Here is a 19,205-nt window from a genome sequence, read left to right as displayed (position 1 = left end):
AGAGCAAAGCAGAGCTGAGGCCCCACGGGACACTCCAGGCTCACACCAAATGTTCTGTGGGACACAAAGGCTCCCGTTTGAGGTGTCCCTGCAGTGCCCTTTCTGAGGTGAGCTGTGTCCCCAGGGAATGGCGATGCTGTGCGAGACCATCGAGGAGTGCTGGGATCACGACGCCGAGGCGCGGCTGTCGGCGGGCTGCGTGGAGGAGAGGATCATCCAGATGCAAAAACTCACTAACATTATAACAACAGAGGACATCGTGACTGTGGTCACAATGGTGACAAACGTTGACTTTCCTCCCAAAGAATCCAGTCTATGATAGTTGCACTGGTCATGGAAGTGACCACAGGACTCTTCACTGGAGCTGCTACAGCGCACGGACTGCTGGCGTCACTGCTATTCCGGGTGGCAGGAACGGATGGTAAGTCTCTCTGGAGCGTCACCAAGAGGTGTTTATCCTTTGTTTTCCCTCTCCTCCTCCTCCTCCCCACCGTGGATCCATGAGACTTTCTGCATTCCCTGCTTACACCTGAAGGACGTGACCGAGAACCCCTCACGTGCAGAATAGGAACTTGCGATGAAGAATCCGGACCTGAACGGGCTAATGAGCATTTTAAACACTGACATCCGATTTCTTAATCCCTGTCAGAAGAGACTAATTCCTTTAAATGAACTACTGTTATTTTTTTTAAATCAAAAACATTTCATTTCAGATTTAAAAACAACAAAAAAAAAAGGGTAACTTGTTTTTATTGCATTCGTTGTTGTTTATAAAATGACTATTGTAATGCGACTACGACACAGCTTGTGAATGTTCCGTGTGCTGCTGTTCCGTGTACAGAAACAAGAGTAATCAATGGGATAGAGCAAAGAGGCTTCCAAGTATTACTTAACCTCCCTCAACCAGGTATACCTCAGTTCCACCTCGCTAAATTATGATTGACAACACTAATTGGAATAATAAACCGCTCCGTGTTTTGTAAATGATGTATTCCCAATTCCCTGTGTTATTTAAGAAGGGGAAAGCTTCATGCCCCCAGGAAGTGGCCATTCCTAGAGCCGTGTTTTTAGCCTTTTCTTGTACTCGCTTGTTGTGTATAAAAAAGAAAAAGTGCTGTTTATTGAAAGAAAATTTTCCCTCCTCTTTTAGTTGAAAGCTTTTCCCTCCATTGCCCAGAGTATCTCATCCATTTATTTAACTGAATACTATTTAGGTTTGCTGTGTCTGAGGAATATTTGAAACCTTAAGCATGACTTTCTTTTTTTTAATTTTCTCTGAGCTGTGACACTGGAAAGCTCTGAATTCTTGTTTTTTTTTTTTGAAAAAGAGTCTTTTTCCTATTTATGTTTGTGCCGAGGTCGCGGCGCGTGCCTGGCCCGCAGGCAGCGGGGGCTGTGCCGCTGTTTCAGGATCCCCTCAGGAAGCTCCGTTCCCCCATTCCCCTCCCTCTGCCTGGAGCTTTGCAGCTTCCCTGCACTCAGAGCTCCACGGGAGGGGAGTGCAGCTCCCACAGCTTGAGCCTGGAGTCACTCACAAAGTTCCAGCCACAGATTGCAGATCCTAAACGTTACAAATTTCAGGGATAACCTAGTTCTGCTCACAATATGCAATGACCATTCCGAGGTAACGAAAGGAATTCCGATGGCCAGAGTGCAGACTCACAGAAAATGAGGAAAACTGAGGAAATTCACAGCTCCAGCACTGGAGTTCAGGATGTCAGCCTTGTGCTGGGATTACAGTGACTGGTGGCTGGGTGCCAAAGTGCTTCTCCCAAATGCTGTCCCACTGCATTGATTGGATCCTTCCCACCAGATTCCGAGGCCAATGGAGCAGAGGTGGCAGCGGCCGGCGTGTGCTGTGTGTCCTTGTGTCCGTGTGTCCCCCCAGCGTCTCTGGAGTGGCAGCTCCTGGAGCTGGGACCTGCAGCCCTGGGAGCAGTGGGGGTGATGGTGAAGCAGAGGCAGCTCTGGGCAGGCAGGGAGAAGGAAGGGCTGCTGTTCCAGCTGTGCCCGAGGATCCTGCTCCAAGGGCCCGTGGGAAGGGGAAGGAAATCCAGTTTGTGGGCTCCTCTTGGCTGGACACTTCCCTTTGGCTTCCATTTCTGCTCCACTTTTAGTTAAACTCACACAGGACTGGAGTTCTGAACAAATCCCAACCATGGACTCTTTGGGGCTTTTGCCATGGGCTGGTTTCATTCTGGTCTCTTGGAAGAACTGAAGCTGAGTCCAGGTCCCTCCCTGTGTGTGACGCTCCCAGGGAGCTCCTGGCTCTGGGAGATCCCTGCTCTGTTCCAGTCCCAGCCCCCTGAGGAAAGGCTGCTCCTCCCCACAGCTTCCAGGGGCTCTCAGTGACCTCCCCGAGCTGCTGTGCTCCAGGGCTGGGCAATGAATTCCTGTTTGAGGGCATTCAGTGAGAGCTGGGAGCAGCAGGGCAGGGCTCTGGCATTGTCTGGGCAGTGCCCTTGGGCCCTTCCTGCCTGGCCTCCCCAGCTGGGACTGCTGAGGGTGACACGTTCCTGTCCCCTGTCCCAGAGCTGCCCTTCCTGGGGCATTCCCAAGTTCCTGTCCCAGAGCTGCCCTTCCTGGGGCATTCCCAAACTCCTCCATGGGCATGGAATGACCCAGGAACTGCAGCAGCTCTCAAACCTCACCGGTACCCAGTGCTGAGCCTTGTCCTGCTCCATCAGCATCCACAATCAGTCATCACCCCTCTCCTCTTTTCCAGCTTTTGTAACCTTTTAAAGACATTTCTGTTGATCAGGAACACTTGGTACAAAACACAGGAAGCTGCAATACACATCCCTGGGCAAAAGGACTCCAGTAGCATCCTTGATGGAACATCTGTTACCTCAGATACTCAACCAGCAGGACTGCTTTGCTTTCTCCCTCCAGTTTGTTTTTTTCAGTCCATCTCCTCTTCGTTACCTCTCGAGTTTGGTGAGCGATTACTTTAACTTTCCTCTTTGTATTTGTCAGTGTTTTGGGCACAGGTTGTTGTACTACTGTTAAAAGGCACTTGCTGCTTTTCTGCGAGTGCCACAAAACCAACCAACCCCCCCTCGCCCTCAATAAAGTGATTGTTAAATATTGTACAAATACAAATGTATACTCTGCCCTCTTCCCCAGTGGGAAAATAAAAAATGTGACTACTCTGACTTGCAAATGCTTCTTCAAAAACTTTATTTTAAAATAAACACATGGGGCTGGTCCTACAGCAGCTCTTGAGCCAAACTTTTGAGTTTTGCTGTAAAAAATTTGGTATGGAAAGATGTTACCTTGTACTTGGCACACAACAGCCCTTGCGGCTGAAGCCTGTTGGATTAGACATTTAATGAAGTAAATTCGGTTGTGATTAAAGATTTAATTGGATAAATTTTCCATGTCAAGTCAGATTTGAGATGGAAAAGTGCAGTGTGAGCTGATGGGGCTGTAGAAGGGAGCCAGGAGGGCGGCATGGCCTGAGCAGGAGCGGAGCCCTCAGGCACAGGGAGAAAGCCCAGAGCTGGGATGGCTCCAGGTGGGAACCGAGTGTGAGAGCAGGGGTGGCACCGAGTGAGCTGAGGCACCAGGAGGGAGTGAGGGAGGGAGGGAGGGAGTGAGTGACTGAGTGAGTGAGGGAGGGAGGGAGGGAGGGAGGGAGGCACAGCTCTGGCTGCCGGCAGGGAGCAGCAGCACCGCTCTCCAGAAAACCCCACATGGCTCAGCAAAGCGAGCTGACCCAAAAGCTCCCAGATCTGAGCCCCTTCCTGTGGGTGAGCATTCCCTGTGCGGGGTGGGGGCTCAGAGCCAGCTGAGGGAGGAGGCTGCCCACTGCTTGACGTCCGTGGGGCAGTTGGGGTACACCTGCAGCGCGTCCATGATCTGGCTGCTGTCCAGCAGCAGCCTCAGCAGCAGGAACTCGCGCTGCGCCCGCGCCGACGGCCGCTCCAGCGGCTGCACCAGCTCCAGCTGCAGCAGGTGCTCAAAGGCCTTGGGAGGAGAAGGCACTGCAGGGAACAGCTCCTGCCCCAAACACCCCACTCCCTCCCAGGGCTCTGTCTGACCACCCCCATCTGTACCCGGGAACTACAACCAAAGTACTTCACAACTCAAAGGAAAAATGCATTTCAGGCTCACCTTCATGACAACTGGCTTCTCAAAGTTGTACATAGAGTGTGCCTTCCTCTGGATGAACTTTTGGAATTCTGCAGCAGCAGGAGAAGGAAAGGGCAGTGAGAAGGAAGTGAGTGGGGCAGGGTTTGTGAAGCTCAGGCACTGCTCTCACCATTGTAAACCATCTGGAAGTTGAAGGGTTCTCCATCATAGACCTCATTCAGGTGTTTCATGGCTATGATGAGGCAGATTTCCAGCACAGACAGACCTGCAGGGAGAGACAGGAATCCTGAGTATTTCCCTTGAGCACATCACAAACACAGGCAGTTCACCCACTCCACTTATTCCTCTATTTTATATGCTCTGGGCCTCACCCATTGCTGTTCTGTATCATCATTATGTAAAGAAATTCCAGAATTCCAAGTCTTAGAAAATTCACAGAATGACCAGGTTGGAAGAGACCTTCCAGATCATGGAGTCCAACCCAGCCCAAATACCTCAACTAAACCCTGGCACCCAGTGCCACATCCAGGCTCTGTTAAACACCGCCAGGGATGGGGACTCGTCTCTGGGCAGCCAGTCCAGAACTTGATCACTCTTTCTGTAAAAAACTTTTTCCTAATATCCAACCTGTACTTCCTTTGGTACAGCTTGAGACTGGAGAGGATTGATAAGAGAACCTTTGTTTGCTGTGTACTTGAAGCAGAAATGTTCAGGATTGGGCTGTTCCCACCCAAAAGCAAGAACTGGAAGTATCCAAGTTGGCATTGCTGGAGCCACGGGCAGGTGTGACCCAGAGCTGACTCCCTGGGCAATGCCAGGGCAGCTCCCACCCTGGAGCACTCCCTGCACTGCATCTCCTCCACCAGGAGAATTCCAGGAGGGACTGGACCCCCCTGCCTGCAGAGCAGCTCTGGGAGCAGCTGGGCTTTACCATGGACAATGTTGGCCTTGGAGTCGGTGCTGTGCTGCCTGCCGGCCTCCTGCAGGTCTGCGGCCGTCGGCAGGGGGTGGTGCACGGTCACGGCGCTGCAGGCCAGCATCTGCAACGGGGAGAGAGAGATCAGGGGGTGACACACACACACACACACACACAGAGAGCTCAGGGGGTGACACACACACACACACACACACACACACAGAGCTCAGGGGGTGACACACACACACACACACAGAGAGCTCAGAGTGTGACACACACACACACACACACACACACAGAGCTCACACACACACACACAGAGCTCAGGGTGTGACACACACACACACACACAGAGAGCTCAGGGTGTGACACACACACACACAGAGAGCTCGGGGTGTGACACACACACACACACACAGAGAGAGCTCAGGGTGTGACACACACACACACAGAGAGCTCAGGGTGTGACACACACACACACAGAGAGAGCACAGAGAGCTCAGGGGGTGACACACACACACACACACACACACACACAGAGAGCTCAGGGTGTGACACACACACACACACACACAGAGCTCAGGGTGTGACACACACACACACACACACAGAGAGCACAGAGAGCTCACACACACACACAGAGAGATCAGGGGGTGACACACACACACACACACAGAGAGAGAGCTCAGGGTGTGACACACACACACACACACACAGAGAGCTCAGGGTGTGACACACACAGAGCTCAGGGTGTGACACACACACACACAGAGCTCAGGGTGTGACACACACACACACAGAGACAGCTCAGGGTGTGATACACACACGCACAGAGAGCACAGAGAGCTCACACACACAGCACAGAGAGCTCAGGGTGTGACACACACACACACACACACACAGAGCTCACTGTGTGCCTGCTGGGATGGGCACAATGGGCACAGCTCACACACACACACAGAGCACAGCTCACACACACACCTCACTGCATTCCTACTGGGAATGGACACAGCTCACACACACACACAGCTCACACACACACACAGCTCACACACACACACAGAGCTCACACACACACACAGAGCTCACACACACACACAGAGCTCACACACACACACAGAGCTCACACACACACACAGAGCTCACACACACACACAGAGCTCACACACACACACAGAGCTCACACACACACAGAGCTCACACACACACACAGCTCACACACACACACAGCTCACACACACACACAGCTCACTGCATTCCTGCTGGGAATGGACACAGCTCCTGCAGTGACCCTGCAATGGGAATGGACAAACCCCCCCCCCCCCACAGCTTCACACTGAAAACCCTGCAAATAGCTGGCACTACAATTTCATCTTGCCAGGAAAGTTTTCCAGGCTTAAAACCTTAAAGCCTCCTGATTCCAGGAGAAAAATCCTCCTGAACCTGTTTATATCCATGTCAATGATCAGCACCTCAGAGGCTGCTGCAGGGATGGCTTACAGCTGTTCTGCACCTGCCTTTGTGCCCAGGGACACCCCCACTGCCCCAGGGGCACCCCCACTGCCCCAGGGACACCCCCACTGCCCCAGGGACACCCCCACTGCCCCAGGCTGCTCCAGCCTGGCCTTGGGCACTGCCAGGGATCCAGGGGCAGCCACAGCTGCTCTGGCAATCCCAGCCCAGGCAGGAATTCCCAATTCCCAGTGTCCCATCCATCCCTGCCCTCTGGCACTGGGAGCCATTCCCTGGCTCCTGTCCCTCCATCCCTGTCCCCAGCCCCTCTCAGCTCTCCTGGAGCCCCTTCAGGCCCTGCCAGGGCTCCAAGGTCTCCCCAGACCCTTCTCTTCTCCACACTTTGTCCAGGAACTCCTCACTCATCCCTCCAGAGCCTGTATTATGTGCTTTTATTGGGAAGCTGACCTCAGAACAGGTTTCTTTGCAAAGGAAGAGCTCAGCACATGCAGACCCCAAGGGGGAAGCTGAGCCTCTGGGCTGCTGTGGGGGCCTGAATACATGTTGTACTGTGAGATCAGTGTGTGTCTGGGTTACTCCAAACGAGCTGCAGCTGCAGGGTCCTTAGTTGGGCAACAGCTGTGGCTCGTGAGGGTAACTGAGATAAATAGGGGTGGGTCAAGAGCCCAAGAGGAACCCCTGAGAAGATTGCTGCAGAGAAAGGAGAAGAGCCTGAGAGCTGGGACTGCAGCAAAGATTACAACAACTGGTGACCCCGACGTGATGGTTGACAGAGATAAGGCAGCCAAGAGCTGTGGATGGCCTTTGAGCCAGGAACTGTGGATATGGCAGCCAAGAGCTGTAGAAGAAATGTGGCCTTTGAGTCAAGGAGCTGTGACAGCCAAGAGCTGTGAGGAATATGGCCTTTGAGCCAGAAAATGTGGATAAGGCAGCCAAGAGCTCTAGAAGAAATGTGGCCTTTGAGCCAGGAGCTGTGTGTGTTGTACGTGGTCTTTGAGTCACGGGAAAATGTATGTACTGTAATGTGGCCTCTGAGTCACAGTGAAAGATATGTATTGTGGAATATGTAAATATGTCCATGTAAAATCTCTTCCTGTAAGTAAAAGAAAAGGGGGATCTGTAGTAGAGGTGGCCTTTGAGTGCTACTAAAATATCTGTATTGTACTGGGATATCTGTAAGTAAAAGTAAAGGGGGAAATATAGTGCTTGAATATCTGTATATTGGCCTTGCCCTGGTAGGTCCCAGTTGCTCTTGATGGGCAGCAGCTGTGGCTGATGAAGGTAACTGGGATAAAAGGGGGTGGACTGGCTGGTCAGGGAGAGCCTTGGAGGAGCCCTGATGGAGCAGCAGGAGCAGCACTGCTGTGAAGAGCTGCGTGTGAAAAAACCTGTCAGGAGGTGTGGGACTCTGGAAATGTGATAACAGAAATATGAGCAACAACAGGCTGCCATCAGCTCCTTTCCTGGCCTGCAGTGCAGCCTCAGGCCCAGATCTGGGTGCCCTGCACCAGGAGCCACCTGCAATCGTGTAACCAAGTGCAGAACCCAGAGCAGCCCCAGGAGGGCTCTGCTGTGGCTCCCAGGGTGCCTCTGGGCCCTGCAGGAGGAGCTGGGGGCGCTGGAGCCTGCCCAGCCCAGAGCAGGTCACACCTCAGGGGGCTTTTCACACTGACACAAGCACAGGGACACTTTGGCATGGCTAAATTAGTGCTATTTAAATTAGTGTTATTTAAATAAGTGTTATTTATCCTCTGTAAAAGTGTCATGAGCTGTGCTCCAAAGCAGAATTAGGGAGGCAGCTTAAATTTAAAGAACACCCTCCAAGAGAGCTGCAGCTCCTCTGTGGTGATGGAAGTTCAAGCAGAATAAACAAGTTTCAATATGAGCAGATGTCAGGATTCACCAGGAAGCAAAAACAACCTCAGAAAGGAAAAATTAGTTCCAAAAGGTTTCACCTACAGTTTTGTTTTATGAATGGAAAGGCTTGGAGGAAGTGAAACAGCAAAAGCTCAGCCCCATCTGAATGGCACAGCCCATCCTCCCAGGGTAAGTGCTGCAGAACTGACCCAGCACGGGCTGACAGAGCCTGCACTGCCTGAAGCTCAGACAAAGCTCAGACAAACGGCCTGAAACCACCAGAGCTCCCAATCCCTGAAACCACCAGAGCTGCTCCCAATCCCTGCAACCACCAGAGCTGCTCCCAATCCCTGAAACCACCAGAGCTGCTCCCAATCCCTCAAACCACCAGAGCTCCCAATCCCTGAAACCACCAGAGCTGCTCCCAATCCCTCAAACCACCAGAGCTCCCAATCCCTGAAACCACCAGAGCTGCTCCCAATCCCTGAAACCACCAGAGCTGCTCCCAATCCCTGAAACCACCAGAGCTGCTCCCAATCCCTGAAACCACCAGAGCTCCCAATCCCTGAAACCACCAGAGCTGCTCCCAATCCCTCAAACCACCAGAGCTGCTCCCAATCCCTGAAAGCACCAGAGCTGCTCCCAATCCCTGAAACCACCAGAGCTGCTCCCAATCCCTGGAACCACCAGAGCTGCTCCCAATCCCTGAAACCACCAGAGCTGCTCCCAAATCCCTGAAACCACCAGAGCTCCCAAATCCCTGAAACCACCAGAGCTGCTCCCAGTCCCTGAAACCACCAAAGCTGCTCCCAACCCCTGAAAGCACCAGAGCTGCTCCCAATCCCTCAAACCACCAGAGCTGCTCCCAGTCCCTCAAACCACCAGAGCTCCCAAATCCCTGAAACCACCAGAGCTCCCAAATCCCTGAAACCACCAGAGCTGCTCCCAATCCCTGAAACCACCAGAGCTCCCAAATCCCTGAAACCACCAGAGCTGCTCCCAATCCCTGGAACCACCAGAGCTGCTCCCAGTCCCTGAAACCACCAGAGCTGCTCCCAGTCCCTGAAACCACCAGAGCTCCCAAATCCCTGAAACCACCAGAGCTGCTCCCAATCCCTGAAAGCACCAGAGCTCCCAAATCCCTGAAACCACCAGAGCTGCTCCCAATCCCTGGAACCACCAGAGCTGCTCCCAATCCCTGAAACCACCAGAGCTGCTCCCAATCCCTCAAACCACCAGAGCTGCTCCCAGTCCCTCAAGGAGGTTCCCTAGCCCCAGTACAGACCAGCAGCGAGTGCAGCGAGCGCAGGTCCTTGCTGTGCTGGAAGAGGCTCTGCAGCACCCCCTGCACGGCCCTGTCCTCGGAGAGGAGCTGCAAGAGACAGCACAGCCATGTTCCAACCACCTCACATTCACTTCTAATCATTTCATACCCACCTGGAAAAGTAACAGGGAAATGTGTTTTTAAAGAGCTCAGCTTACATTTAACAATACAATTTCCATGTCCAACCCCAACTTTCTGGTGTTTTCTGTGACAATTTTACCTTCAGATTTCAATAAGCAAAGATTCTCTATAATAATTTAATTTATTCCATGTCACACTCAGCCAGTAAAAGGAAATGCCAATCTTAGATAAAAGCTTTACACACATATCCTTTACCAGTAAAAGTGTAAAGTAAACCAGCTTTACACTGCTCTCACTTTAGAATTTTTCCTAAAATCAAGTATAAAATGCTTCAAGTACCTGAACATTTTTGTTCCATTTTTGTGCAAAAGATTCATCGGGAAATTCAGCAGGAAGAGAAAGCTGTTTCTTAAATATCTTCATGTATTGTTTAAAATCAAAGGAATTCAGCAAATATATCTGTCTGTGGGAGAACCTTGACTTCACTCTCTTCTCCAAAAGCTCCAGGATATCCTTGATGAAAAAAAAAAAAAAGGAAAAACAGTAATTAAAAAAGCAGATGAATTTGGTTGTGAAAACAGAAGTTTTATCAAATTTCCATAGTGTTCCCCAGGAATTATTTCACACAATTTGCCCTCAATTCAACATAATGTCATTGTAAAATCAGAGAAAATTGAACAGGGATCCTGAACTCATTTTCTAGCAAAAGTTCACTTTTTCTAGAAAAGGGAATCCTGAACTTATTTTCTTTTTTAAGAAACCACCCTACTGAAGTGGGTCCTTTAAAAAAAAAGAGATTTAAACACATCCTTGCCAACTGCCAACCAAAAATTCAGGAGCCCCTCCGAAGAGTGAACCAGTCTAATATTGAATTTGTGTCCTTAGAAATGTTGGGTTGCTCCTTTAGCAGCGAGCCTGAAGGCTTTGGGCATCTTCAATTTGCTCTCAGCACCAATTATTTCGTTTTTTACATCCTCCTTCCCAATTCAAAAGTTAGAAAAATGGATCAATTGAGCAAAGTCTCTTAGGAAATGAAGGTTCCAGGGAAGGAGAATTCATTCCAACTAAGAAAAAACATGGAATGAGGAAATGGCATTTATTTCTTGTCGGATCTCAGGATCTCAGTCCTGAGGTGCTGAGCCACCGAGACCACCTTGGGGGGCTCAGGACTCCTGGAATGTTCCAGAAGTGTCTGGTGGCTGCACTTTGATCCTACACAGGAGACGACACCTGTATGAGGACAGGAGGGTTTCACCGGGGTGAATGGTGAAGGGATTGGTTAATTAGAGAGTGAAACACAGGGTTTAGGATTTCTGTACAGGGGGGTTTAGAGAAGTAAGATGGAGGAATTGGGGCGTGTCCTGTCCTTCTTCTTCTTCTTCTTCTCCTCCATCTTCTGTGGTGATGGTGGCACTTTGGGATTGGTCATTACTGAGAGTGCACCGAGTTATAAGAATAAATGGTATTGGGGAAAAATGATAAATATTGTATATGTAACTTTGGGTATAAAGATAGGTGACTGCCCCGGAGGGTAGACAGTGTGCTCATGGCTGGCTGCTGAGCAGACCTCTGTTCGGCTGAAAGAACATCTTTTAGATAAACAATTAATAAACATAAAAACCGAAAGACTGAAGCCTCTTCTCGTCCTTCGATACGCGGGCTGCCCCAAGGCCACTCCGAGCCTTTCCAGGCCCCTCAAACAGACCAGATAAACCAGACAATTCCTTACCTGCCTGCAGGTGAGCCCAATGACTGTCACTGGGGTCTGTGCAGACTGGGAGATGTCAAACAGGTTGTAGAGCAGGGTCTGATTCTTGTGGTGCACAAACAAATCAAATTCATCCAGGACAAAGAGAATTGGGCAGCTGCTGCTTCTGTCTCCTGAGAGAAAGGTGCAGAGTTAGCAGGGCCACTCCAGCATGAGGCTTCCATTGCTGCAGCTTGCTTTGTGAATGGGGTTAAAAATGCACAATTTCCTTTCAGCTTCTCACTGAGCCCTCCTTCCCTACAGGTGCAACAGCAAAGAGGAAAGTACATGGAAAAAGTGGGAAGGTTTTGTAGTGTTCTTTCAAACAGCATTTCTGGCTGCAAGGAACACAGACTTGGCCAATTTTATTTTAAAAACAACATTTTTAATAGCATCAATCTGGATAAAAGAATCTGTCCTTCACAGCTAACATCACATGCAAGCCTTAGCAGTCCCAGCAGGTGGATATATCAGTATCAGGTGTATACACTATATTCAGTGTAATAATCAGTATTAATTATTCTTTACATTATTTTGTAACCATGACACATTTTTGGGCTAAGTTTCTTCATCCCACCTGTAAAGCAGAAATAAAAACTCCATTTTCCAGTCAAGTGACCCAGAGTTTCACAACAGGGTTTTTAGGGTTTACCTTTCCTCAGAGCTTCGAGGAGGAAGGCAAGGTTCTCAGCAAAACTGCCCTAGACAGAATAAAGAAGTTTCAGAATGGATTTGCAGGGTCATTCTCAGAGCTGTTTAATTACAGCAAATTCAGAAATGCTGTGGAGGCCATCACTCCCAAAACTCTGCTTTCAAAAATGTCCACTGGTACTTCATGCTGTACAATCCAACTCAGGATTTAATAGAAATATTTTAATATAAACTGAATATTTTAATAGAAATTCTATAGAAAAACAAGAGCTCTAGGAAGCCTGCATAGACTTCCTTTTAGGATAGACCAAAAAAGGTTGATAATATATTAATTAAAAATCCTGCTTTTTGGTTGAATTCTTTGGTTTGAAATATTAAAAACAACATTTCCAAATTCTCCACGCCTCAGAACAAAGTTTCTTTGGAATACCTGAGTTTGAAATACTATTAATAATTAATACTTAAGGAATACTAGAAATACTTTGGAAAATTTAAGTTTGGAATACTATTAATAATTAATACTTAAGGAATACTATAAATACTTAATATTTTGGAATAACTTTGGAATACGTAAAGAATAGTATTAATAATAAATACTTAAGGAATACTAGAAATACTTTGGAATACTTGAGTTTGGAATACTATTAATAATAAATACTTAAGGAATACAATAAATAGTTAATATTTTGGAATAACTTTGGAATACTAAAGTTTGGAATACTGAAGTTTGGAATACTATTAATAATTAATACTTAAGGAATACTAGAAATAGTTAATATTTTGGAATAACTATGGAATACTTAAAGAATACTATTAATAAGAAACACTTAAGGAATACTAGAAATACTTTGGAAAAACTTTGGAATACTGAAGTTTGGAATACTATTAATAATTAATACTTAAGGAATACTAGAAATATGTAATACTTTGGAATAACTTTGGAATACTAAAGTTTGGAATACTTAAGGAACACTATTAATAATCAATACTTAAGGAATACTATAAATATGTAATACTTTGGAATAACTTTGGAATACTGAAGTTTGGAATACTTAAGGACTACTATTAATAAGAAATACTTAAGGAATACTAGAAATATGTAATACTTTGGAATAACTTTGGAATACTGCAGTTTGTTTTTCTGGGGCTTGTTAAGACAGATTTCCCTTTTTCCCTCCTGTAAGTCACAAGCTGGTGGGTTTTTACAAAAATAATAATTATACATTAGTAGCACCCAGAGCCCCAGGACAGGTTTGGAGGGACAGGGAAGTCACTCACAAAAACTTTGTCCCCAACCACATTTTCCAGCTGCAGCTGCCTGGTGATCTCCTTCAGGGCCACGCTGTCGTTTGTCTGCAGAAGCCCTGAAAGAAAGAGAAGGATTTTTCATTGAGAACTGGCAGCTGCCCTTCATTCCCACCAGAAAGTTAACAGCAGCTTCTCTGCCTTGCAGAGCTTTTTGCATTTTCAAAAATCAGCCTGGACAGTTTCTGTACCTGACAAGTGATTAATTCTGCCACTAATTACACAGAAGTTCCCTTTATTTAATAAATACAAAGAGAGGCATTTTAGAACTCACAGACAAACATGTCCATGATTTAGGCTGGACTGAATTGCTGAAAGCAAGAATTTCACTCAGTACATACAAAATGCAGAAGTGAATATAAGCCTGGATCAATGGTGCTTTACTTGCCATTCAGGTGGACTTCCAAGAGGTTCTCTCTCACTTGTTCCATTTCCCTGAGGTCTTTTAAGACATGATTTAATAACTAGGAAGGAAAAAATACAGAATTTCTGTGAGAAGATTAATTTTTTATCAGCAAGGAATGTGTAATTACAGATATAGGACAGGAAACATGTTTGAGTAATTTCCAGACTAAAACCCCAAAATGACAACTTTGCATTCACCAGCCATGACTGTGGCACTGCATTTGCTCATTCTGCTGAACTGGGAGGGAAAGGAAAATAACTCTGTTATTTCAGTCACTTATTTTGGGCTAATATCTGGGGCTTTTGCCTTAATCAAAAAGCTTCATGAATTTGAGATGTGAGAGAATTTGACTCTTCAGTTGGTGCCATGTTCAGTTTCATGGCTTCTTTGGATGCTGTAGAAAGAAACTCTGCTTTAGATCTTAAAAGAAACTCTGCTTATTCTTTTCCTCTGGAAGACAAAACTAAAACTGCCCAATGACACCAACTGCTGCTTATAAAACTCCAAACTTGGTGTCCATCAAAAACTTGTTACCAGTAAAAACTTGTATTAAAATATCTGTAAGTAGTGGAAATGTTAAATTTAAAAATTAAAAAGCTACTATTTGCTTTGGCTTCTTCAGAGGAGGATTTGTAGCTCCCACCTATGTGCAAGTACAAATATATATAAATATACAAATATATATATTTGTACATAAATATATACAAACATATAAAAATATGTACAAATATATATAAATATATACATATATATAAATATACACACACATGATTTTCTTTACTGCAGCATCTTACATTTGATATATAAAAACAAAGCAATTCATTCTGCATAAGTGATTTTGCTAAATTATATTCTGTCTGAAAGGACCACAAATTTTTCATCACATCTTTTACAGTAAATATTAAAGACTTGAGTGTCTGAATAATGTTGAAGTATTGAACATTCAATTTAGAGGTCGTGTCTTCATGTGCTTCACTAAGGAGAATTCCCTTAAAATACAAAACCTACACTGTTGGAGATTTTTTCAGAAATGGCTTAAAAGGCAACTGTGAGGAGCAAATTCTCACAGCCTGTTTCTGTAAACAACCAGGTTCTCAGGGTTCTCAGTTAGTTTTCTCATAACAGGTAAATATTCTATCTTTGGCTGTTTTGGGAAAGTAAAAGTAAGTTTTGAGAACACAAATTTTGGTATTGGAAACAAAAGGAGGAGCTGAAGTTTTCTCTACAGCCTGTTGGGAGCTCAGATTTTGCAATATGCATGAGGTGAATTAGCAGTGTTATAAAAGGTGTCTGATCAATAAACTGGAGTGGATGCTGACCAACAAAGGTGGGTCACTCCCTTCACCTCAACACTACACTTATAAACCATAACCACCAAAAAATATTCTGCTCCATGGCAGGTAACAACATTCCTGACCATTCCCTGCACACACACCAATGGACAAACCCACCCCTCTACTCCTTTTACAGCTTTTGGATGCCTTTTTGTCATTTTTACAGTGAGGGCCCACAACCAGGTTAATTAAAGAGTAATCAGAACACGGCTTTAATTGCAAAGGTGTTAGGAGCAGATTTCTCCATGCTGTTCCTGAAGAGAATTCGCACAGAAAGTGCTGGGATGTTTGGAATTTCTCTGCAAAGGCCGTGCTGGGCCCACAGGAGCTCCAGGGGCCGTTCCTACCGCGGATTTGCCGGAGCCGCGGGGGCCGATGAGCAGCGCGGAATTGCTCTCCCCGTGCACCGTGGTTCTCCTCAGCAGCTCCAGCAAATGTCTGTGTAGGAAACAGAAACAGGCTGAAACCCTCACAGCTGACAGCATCCCCCAAACCCAAAGGAAATGCAAAGAGTAAAATTCAATCCAGTTCAGCTTGCTCTGAGAGCCAACACTCAGGGCGTGCGAAATGTAATACAATAAAGTGCAAAGGGCTCAGTGATCAGAGCTCTTAAAATACTTTAAAATATTAAAGCATGCTGAAGTTGAGAGTATCACTAATTCATAAAGCTCTGCAATTCTCAAGGACAGACCTCAATAATTATTTCTTTCTTTAAGCTTTCTGTGCTCCCACTGTTCCTCCCCAGCTGTGAATTACCTGCAGCCAGACTCAGCACCACATTTACAGTGCTCACAGCAGCCAATGACACCTGCAATTCCCAATGCCTGGGAAATGCTCACACCCCAATAATTCCCAATATTCCACATCAATAATGTGCTTTTGGAACATGGGATACTGACACCCTTTGCTTTTCAGAATTTCAGTATAAGTAGGGGAGGTTTGTTTTGTAAAACTGACATGACAGAAATGCATTTCCTCACAACAGCAATAAAATATCTATGTGAGCTCTGCACGCTATTTTAATAAATGGTTTTGGCCCTCTTATAATGAAAACTTGTGCTCACATCAGGTGATTCCACTTAATTTAAGTCAGCCTTGGAAAAATTAATTGTTTTAAACAAGTTCTTTAAATACATGTTTGTTATCTGCAGAATTTGACCTGCATCTGTAAATTATCAATTGTCAATGTTATTGTCCCACTAAATCCCTTATTCCTAACCCTAAATTCCCCCTCTGGATGGCTCCAGAAGGAGGTGTAAATTTGAGTTTCTGCTTCAACAAACACAGAAATGTTAAGATTTGCTTCTAACACAGGTCACCAACAAACAGGAGAAAATCTGCAGTAAAAATGAAGTATCACAGCAAGAAAATTTAACTTCTTGCTTTGCCAGGCCATTACACAAAGTCTTAGGAAATGAACTGAGAGTACCAAAAAGAAAAGTGCTTCATGAATGAGAGATGCAAAACAAGGACAAGAAATCCAAACCTCAGAGGCTGACAAAACCAGAAGGGAACAGCTGAATAAAAACTATCAAACTCAGAGGTAAATAATTGTCAGAAGCACTGGGCTGGAAGTCATTTAAACCTGCACCATTTGGTAAAACAGAGAGGCAGAAATTGTGATTCAGCAGACTTTCACTGCTGCAGGTAAATCAGAAATCCCTGAATCCTGCAGCTGCTCCCTCACCTGTGCTGCTGCTCCATCCCAAAGAGCCTCCCAGCAGCACAGTGGTGACAGAACCTTTCCCGAAGGATTTTCTGCACCTGCGGATGGAACACAGCACAGGAAAAATGGCTGCGGCTGCAAAAGCACAATTTACCAATCATGTCACTACAGCAATCAAATAACAGCAAATTAGGCACTTCTGTGGTGTTGCAAATATTCTATAATACATCAGTTTTTACTGTTATTAAGGATTTGAATGTAAGAATTAAGTTGCAGGAGGCAGAATATGGTATAAATATTATAAAAAGGAGAAAAAGCAATTAAAATACATAAGAAATCACTGATCCAGGGATAACTCCTTGCAAGATGAGTTGCAGTTTTTAATCAGCAACTTTAGGAAAACAGGAGAATGAAGGTTTAAAAATACCAAATAAACTAAGAAATAAAGGTTTAAGAAAAACCAAACAAACTGATTTGGCAGCTGCTGTCCTGCTGCCAAAGAGTCACCTGGGTTCTGATTCACCCTACAAACTAGGAGATAAAAAACCTAAATGGATAAAAATAGATTTGTGCAATTCTGGTGCCACAAACAGTTGCAAAAGAAGGATACCATCCTTTAAATTTTTTACTACATTATTATTGTAGCACTTGAAGCAAGCAACAGGTGGGAAGCTGAAAGAAATACAGATACAAAAGCCATTTAGTGCCCTAACAATTGAATCCAGGATCTGTACAAGTTTTTCTAACTGGTCAAGGAAAAAAAAAATACAATTACATGAATGGCAGAGGGTGGAAAAGTTCCATAAGTTGAAAAGAATATAATAATAAAGGTGTAACTGACCTGGGAAATGCACTCAGCACTTTCTCCACTGCTCTCCCTCAACTTTCGCTTGCTCATTGCAGAAGGTTTCATCTTTGGAGGAAATAAACATTTTGTTAAATAGCATTGCTTTCCAAACAGTCCCAGTCAGAAACTGTGCTTGGATGTTGGTCATTTTTAAGGACTGTAATGAACATCTGTTCTTAACTAATAAAGATGCAGCAGTCCATCTTCCTAGTGAAAAAGAGCCAAAACACTGAAATAATTTAAAATTTATTTCTGATAACATTAATGTTTACACACTTCTCCGAAACAGCACTGGCTTTAGGATGCTTTAGAGAGTTTAAAATTATGTCCTTATGTTTCTGCAGCTGGAACAAGCTACAAGAACACCATTAAGACACAGGAATTAAGTTTTTACAGGAATAACTGGTCATCCTTATTTATAACAATAACCACAGCATCTCCCTGGACAAGTTGGCTCTGAAGGGGTCCTAAGGGCATTGGGGGGGTTTCTGAAGAGATTTGGGTAGATCCAGAGGGGGATTGGGGGACCTTGGGGGGGATAATGATGGGATTGAGAAGTTTGAGCGGGTTGGGAGGGGGATTCAAGAGGGCCTGAGGGAGGCTCTAAGGGGGAATTACAGGTCTTGAGGGGGATTTAGGTCCTGGGAAGGGTTTGGGGATGGCCCTGAGGGATTTGGGGTGAGGAATTTATGGGGGCTAGGAGGGTCTGGGAATGCTCTGAAAAGGGGGTCGGGGGAAGTGTCCATTTGGGGAGGGATTTGGGGAAGGCTGTGGGAATGCGGAAGGTGAGGGGGTTGATTTTTCGGGGCTGGGAGAGTCTGTGACGACCCCGATGAGGGAATGGAGCGGCCACAAAGAGCTCAGGAATGTCCATGAGGGGCTGCGGGGACGCTGAGAGCGGGTTTTGGGAGGACCTTCAGAGGTTCCAGAAGGAAATTAAGGGGAGCTCTACAAGGCTTGGAGGGTCCTGGAGTACTGTCCGGCCCCCCCACCTCCCCTCACGACGTTTCCCGCCTCTTCTCCATCACCTGAGGGCGGCCACCGCCGCTCGCACGCTCCCCTCAGCCCTCACCTCACCCCTCATGGCACCCGAGCCCCCTCCCAGCAGCCATTCCTCCCCTCAGGAACCGCTCCCCCGTTACCCTCCTCACAGGCTGTATCCGCGGCTCCCTCAGAGACGCCGGAGCCCGGGCAGATGAAGGGCGGGGAGGAGGGCGCATCCTCCGCAGCTGGGCACGTCCCTCCCGGCGGAGGCTGAAGCAGACACAGACACTGGCTCTCCCTCTGCCCGCCCCCCTCACCTGCTCGCGCTGCCCTCACGCCGCTTTCCCGCCCTCTCCTCCCACATCCGAGGGCGGGACCCGCCCCGCGCGCGCGCGCCCGCTCCCACCGGCCCCCGCGCGCGCCGCCCCCTCACGTCACCGCGCGCTCCCCGCTCCCCTGCCCGCCCCTTCCCCTTCCCTCCCCTCCGCTCCTCTCTCGTCACTTCCTCCCCGTCCATTT

General features: G+C 46.8%; 2 protein-coding genes across 7 annotated transcripts in view; one reads left to right on the top strand and one right to left on the bottom strand.

Moving 5' to 3' along the window:
* The window catches only part of ACVR2A (activin A receptor type 2A), a 66,172-nt gene extending 63,017 nt beyond the window's left edge, over window positions 1–3,155 (top strand). For 2 of the 3 annotated variants that reach the window (XM_074547849.1, XM_074547848.1), the window contains one exon: window positions 125–3,155. In XM_074547849.1, coding sequence (XP_074403950.1) covers window positions 125–319 — 195 coding nt within the window. In that variant the 3' untranslated portion in view covers window positions 320–3,155. The remainder of the gene's footprint in view (window positions 1–124) is intronic. The other variant, XR_012581866.1, reaches the window with a different exon arrangement.
* Window positions 3,156–3,163: 8 nt separating this feature from the next.
* ORC4 (origin recognition complex subunit 4) lies at window positions 3,164–19,109 on the bottom strand. Of its 4 annotated transcripts, none has more exons than XM_074547850.1 (14): window positions 18,845–19,109; window positions 17,697–17,768; window positions 16,877–16,953; window positions 15,537–15,627; window positions 13,838–13,913; window positions 13,423–13,508; window positions 12,146–12,194; window positions 11,476–11,627; window positions 10,086–10,259; window positions 9,627–9,713; window positions 5,027–5,135; window positions 4,265–4,360; window positions 4,117–4,184; window positions 3,164–3,969 (listed from the first exon to the last, which is right to left on the bottom strand). In XM_074547850.1, exons 1-14 carry the CDS (start codon window positions 18,920–18,922, stop codon window positions 3,781–3,783), a joined length of 1,404 nt encoding a protein of 467 aa, XP_074403951.1. In that variant the 5' UTR covers window positions 18,923–19,109; the 3' UTR covers window positions 3,164–3,780. The 4 variants fall into 4 exon arrangements, with proteins under 4 accessions (XP_074403951.1, XP_074403952.1, XP_074403953.1 ...); XM_074547851.1 differs by having other exon boundaries at window positions 18,854–19,109; XM_074547852.1 differs by having other exon boundaries at window positions 19,004–19,109.
* Between the last annotated feature and the right edge of the window lie 96 nt (window positions 19,110–19,205).

Source organism: Zonotrichia albicollis, chromosome 10 (genome assembly GCF_047830755.1).
Source record: "Zonotrichia albicollis isolate bZonAlb1 chromosome 10, bZonAlb1.hap1, whole genome shotgun sequence".
Classification (NCBI taxonomy): domain Eukaryota; kingdom Metazoa; phylum Chordata; class Aves; order Passeriformes; family Passerellidae; genus Zonotrichia; species Zonotrichia albicollis.
The sequence above is the reverse complement of the archived record's forward strand: the minus strand, read 5'-3'. Positions and strand labels throughout refer to the sequence as shown.

Excerpts from the sequence above, each read along its gene's own strand:
- ORC4 (XM_074547850.1), bottom strand. The coding sequence starts at position 18,922 with ATGCGCCCTCCTCCCCGCCCTTCATCTGCCCGGGCTCCGGCGTCTCTG. Across the intron at positions 10,260-11,475 it reads TTGGGCTCACCTGCAGGCAG|GATATCCTGGAGCTTTTGGA; the intron begins GTAAGGAATTGT and ends TTTTTCATCAAG. Across the intron at positions 4,361-5,026 it reads CAAGGCCAACATTGTCCATG|GTCTGTCTGTGCTGGAAATC; the intron begins GTAAAGCCCAGC and ends CTCTCCCTGCAG.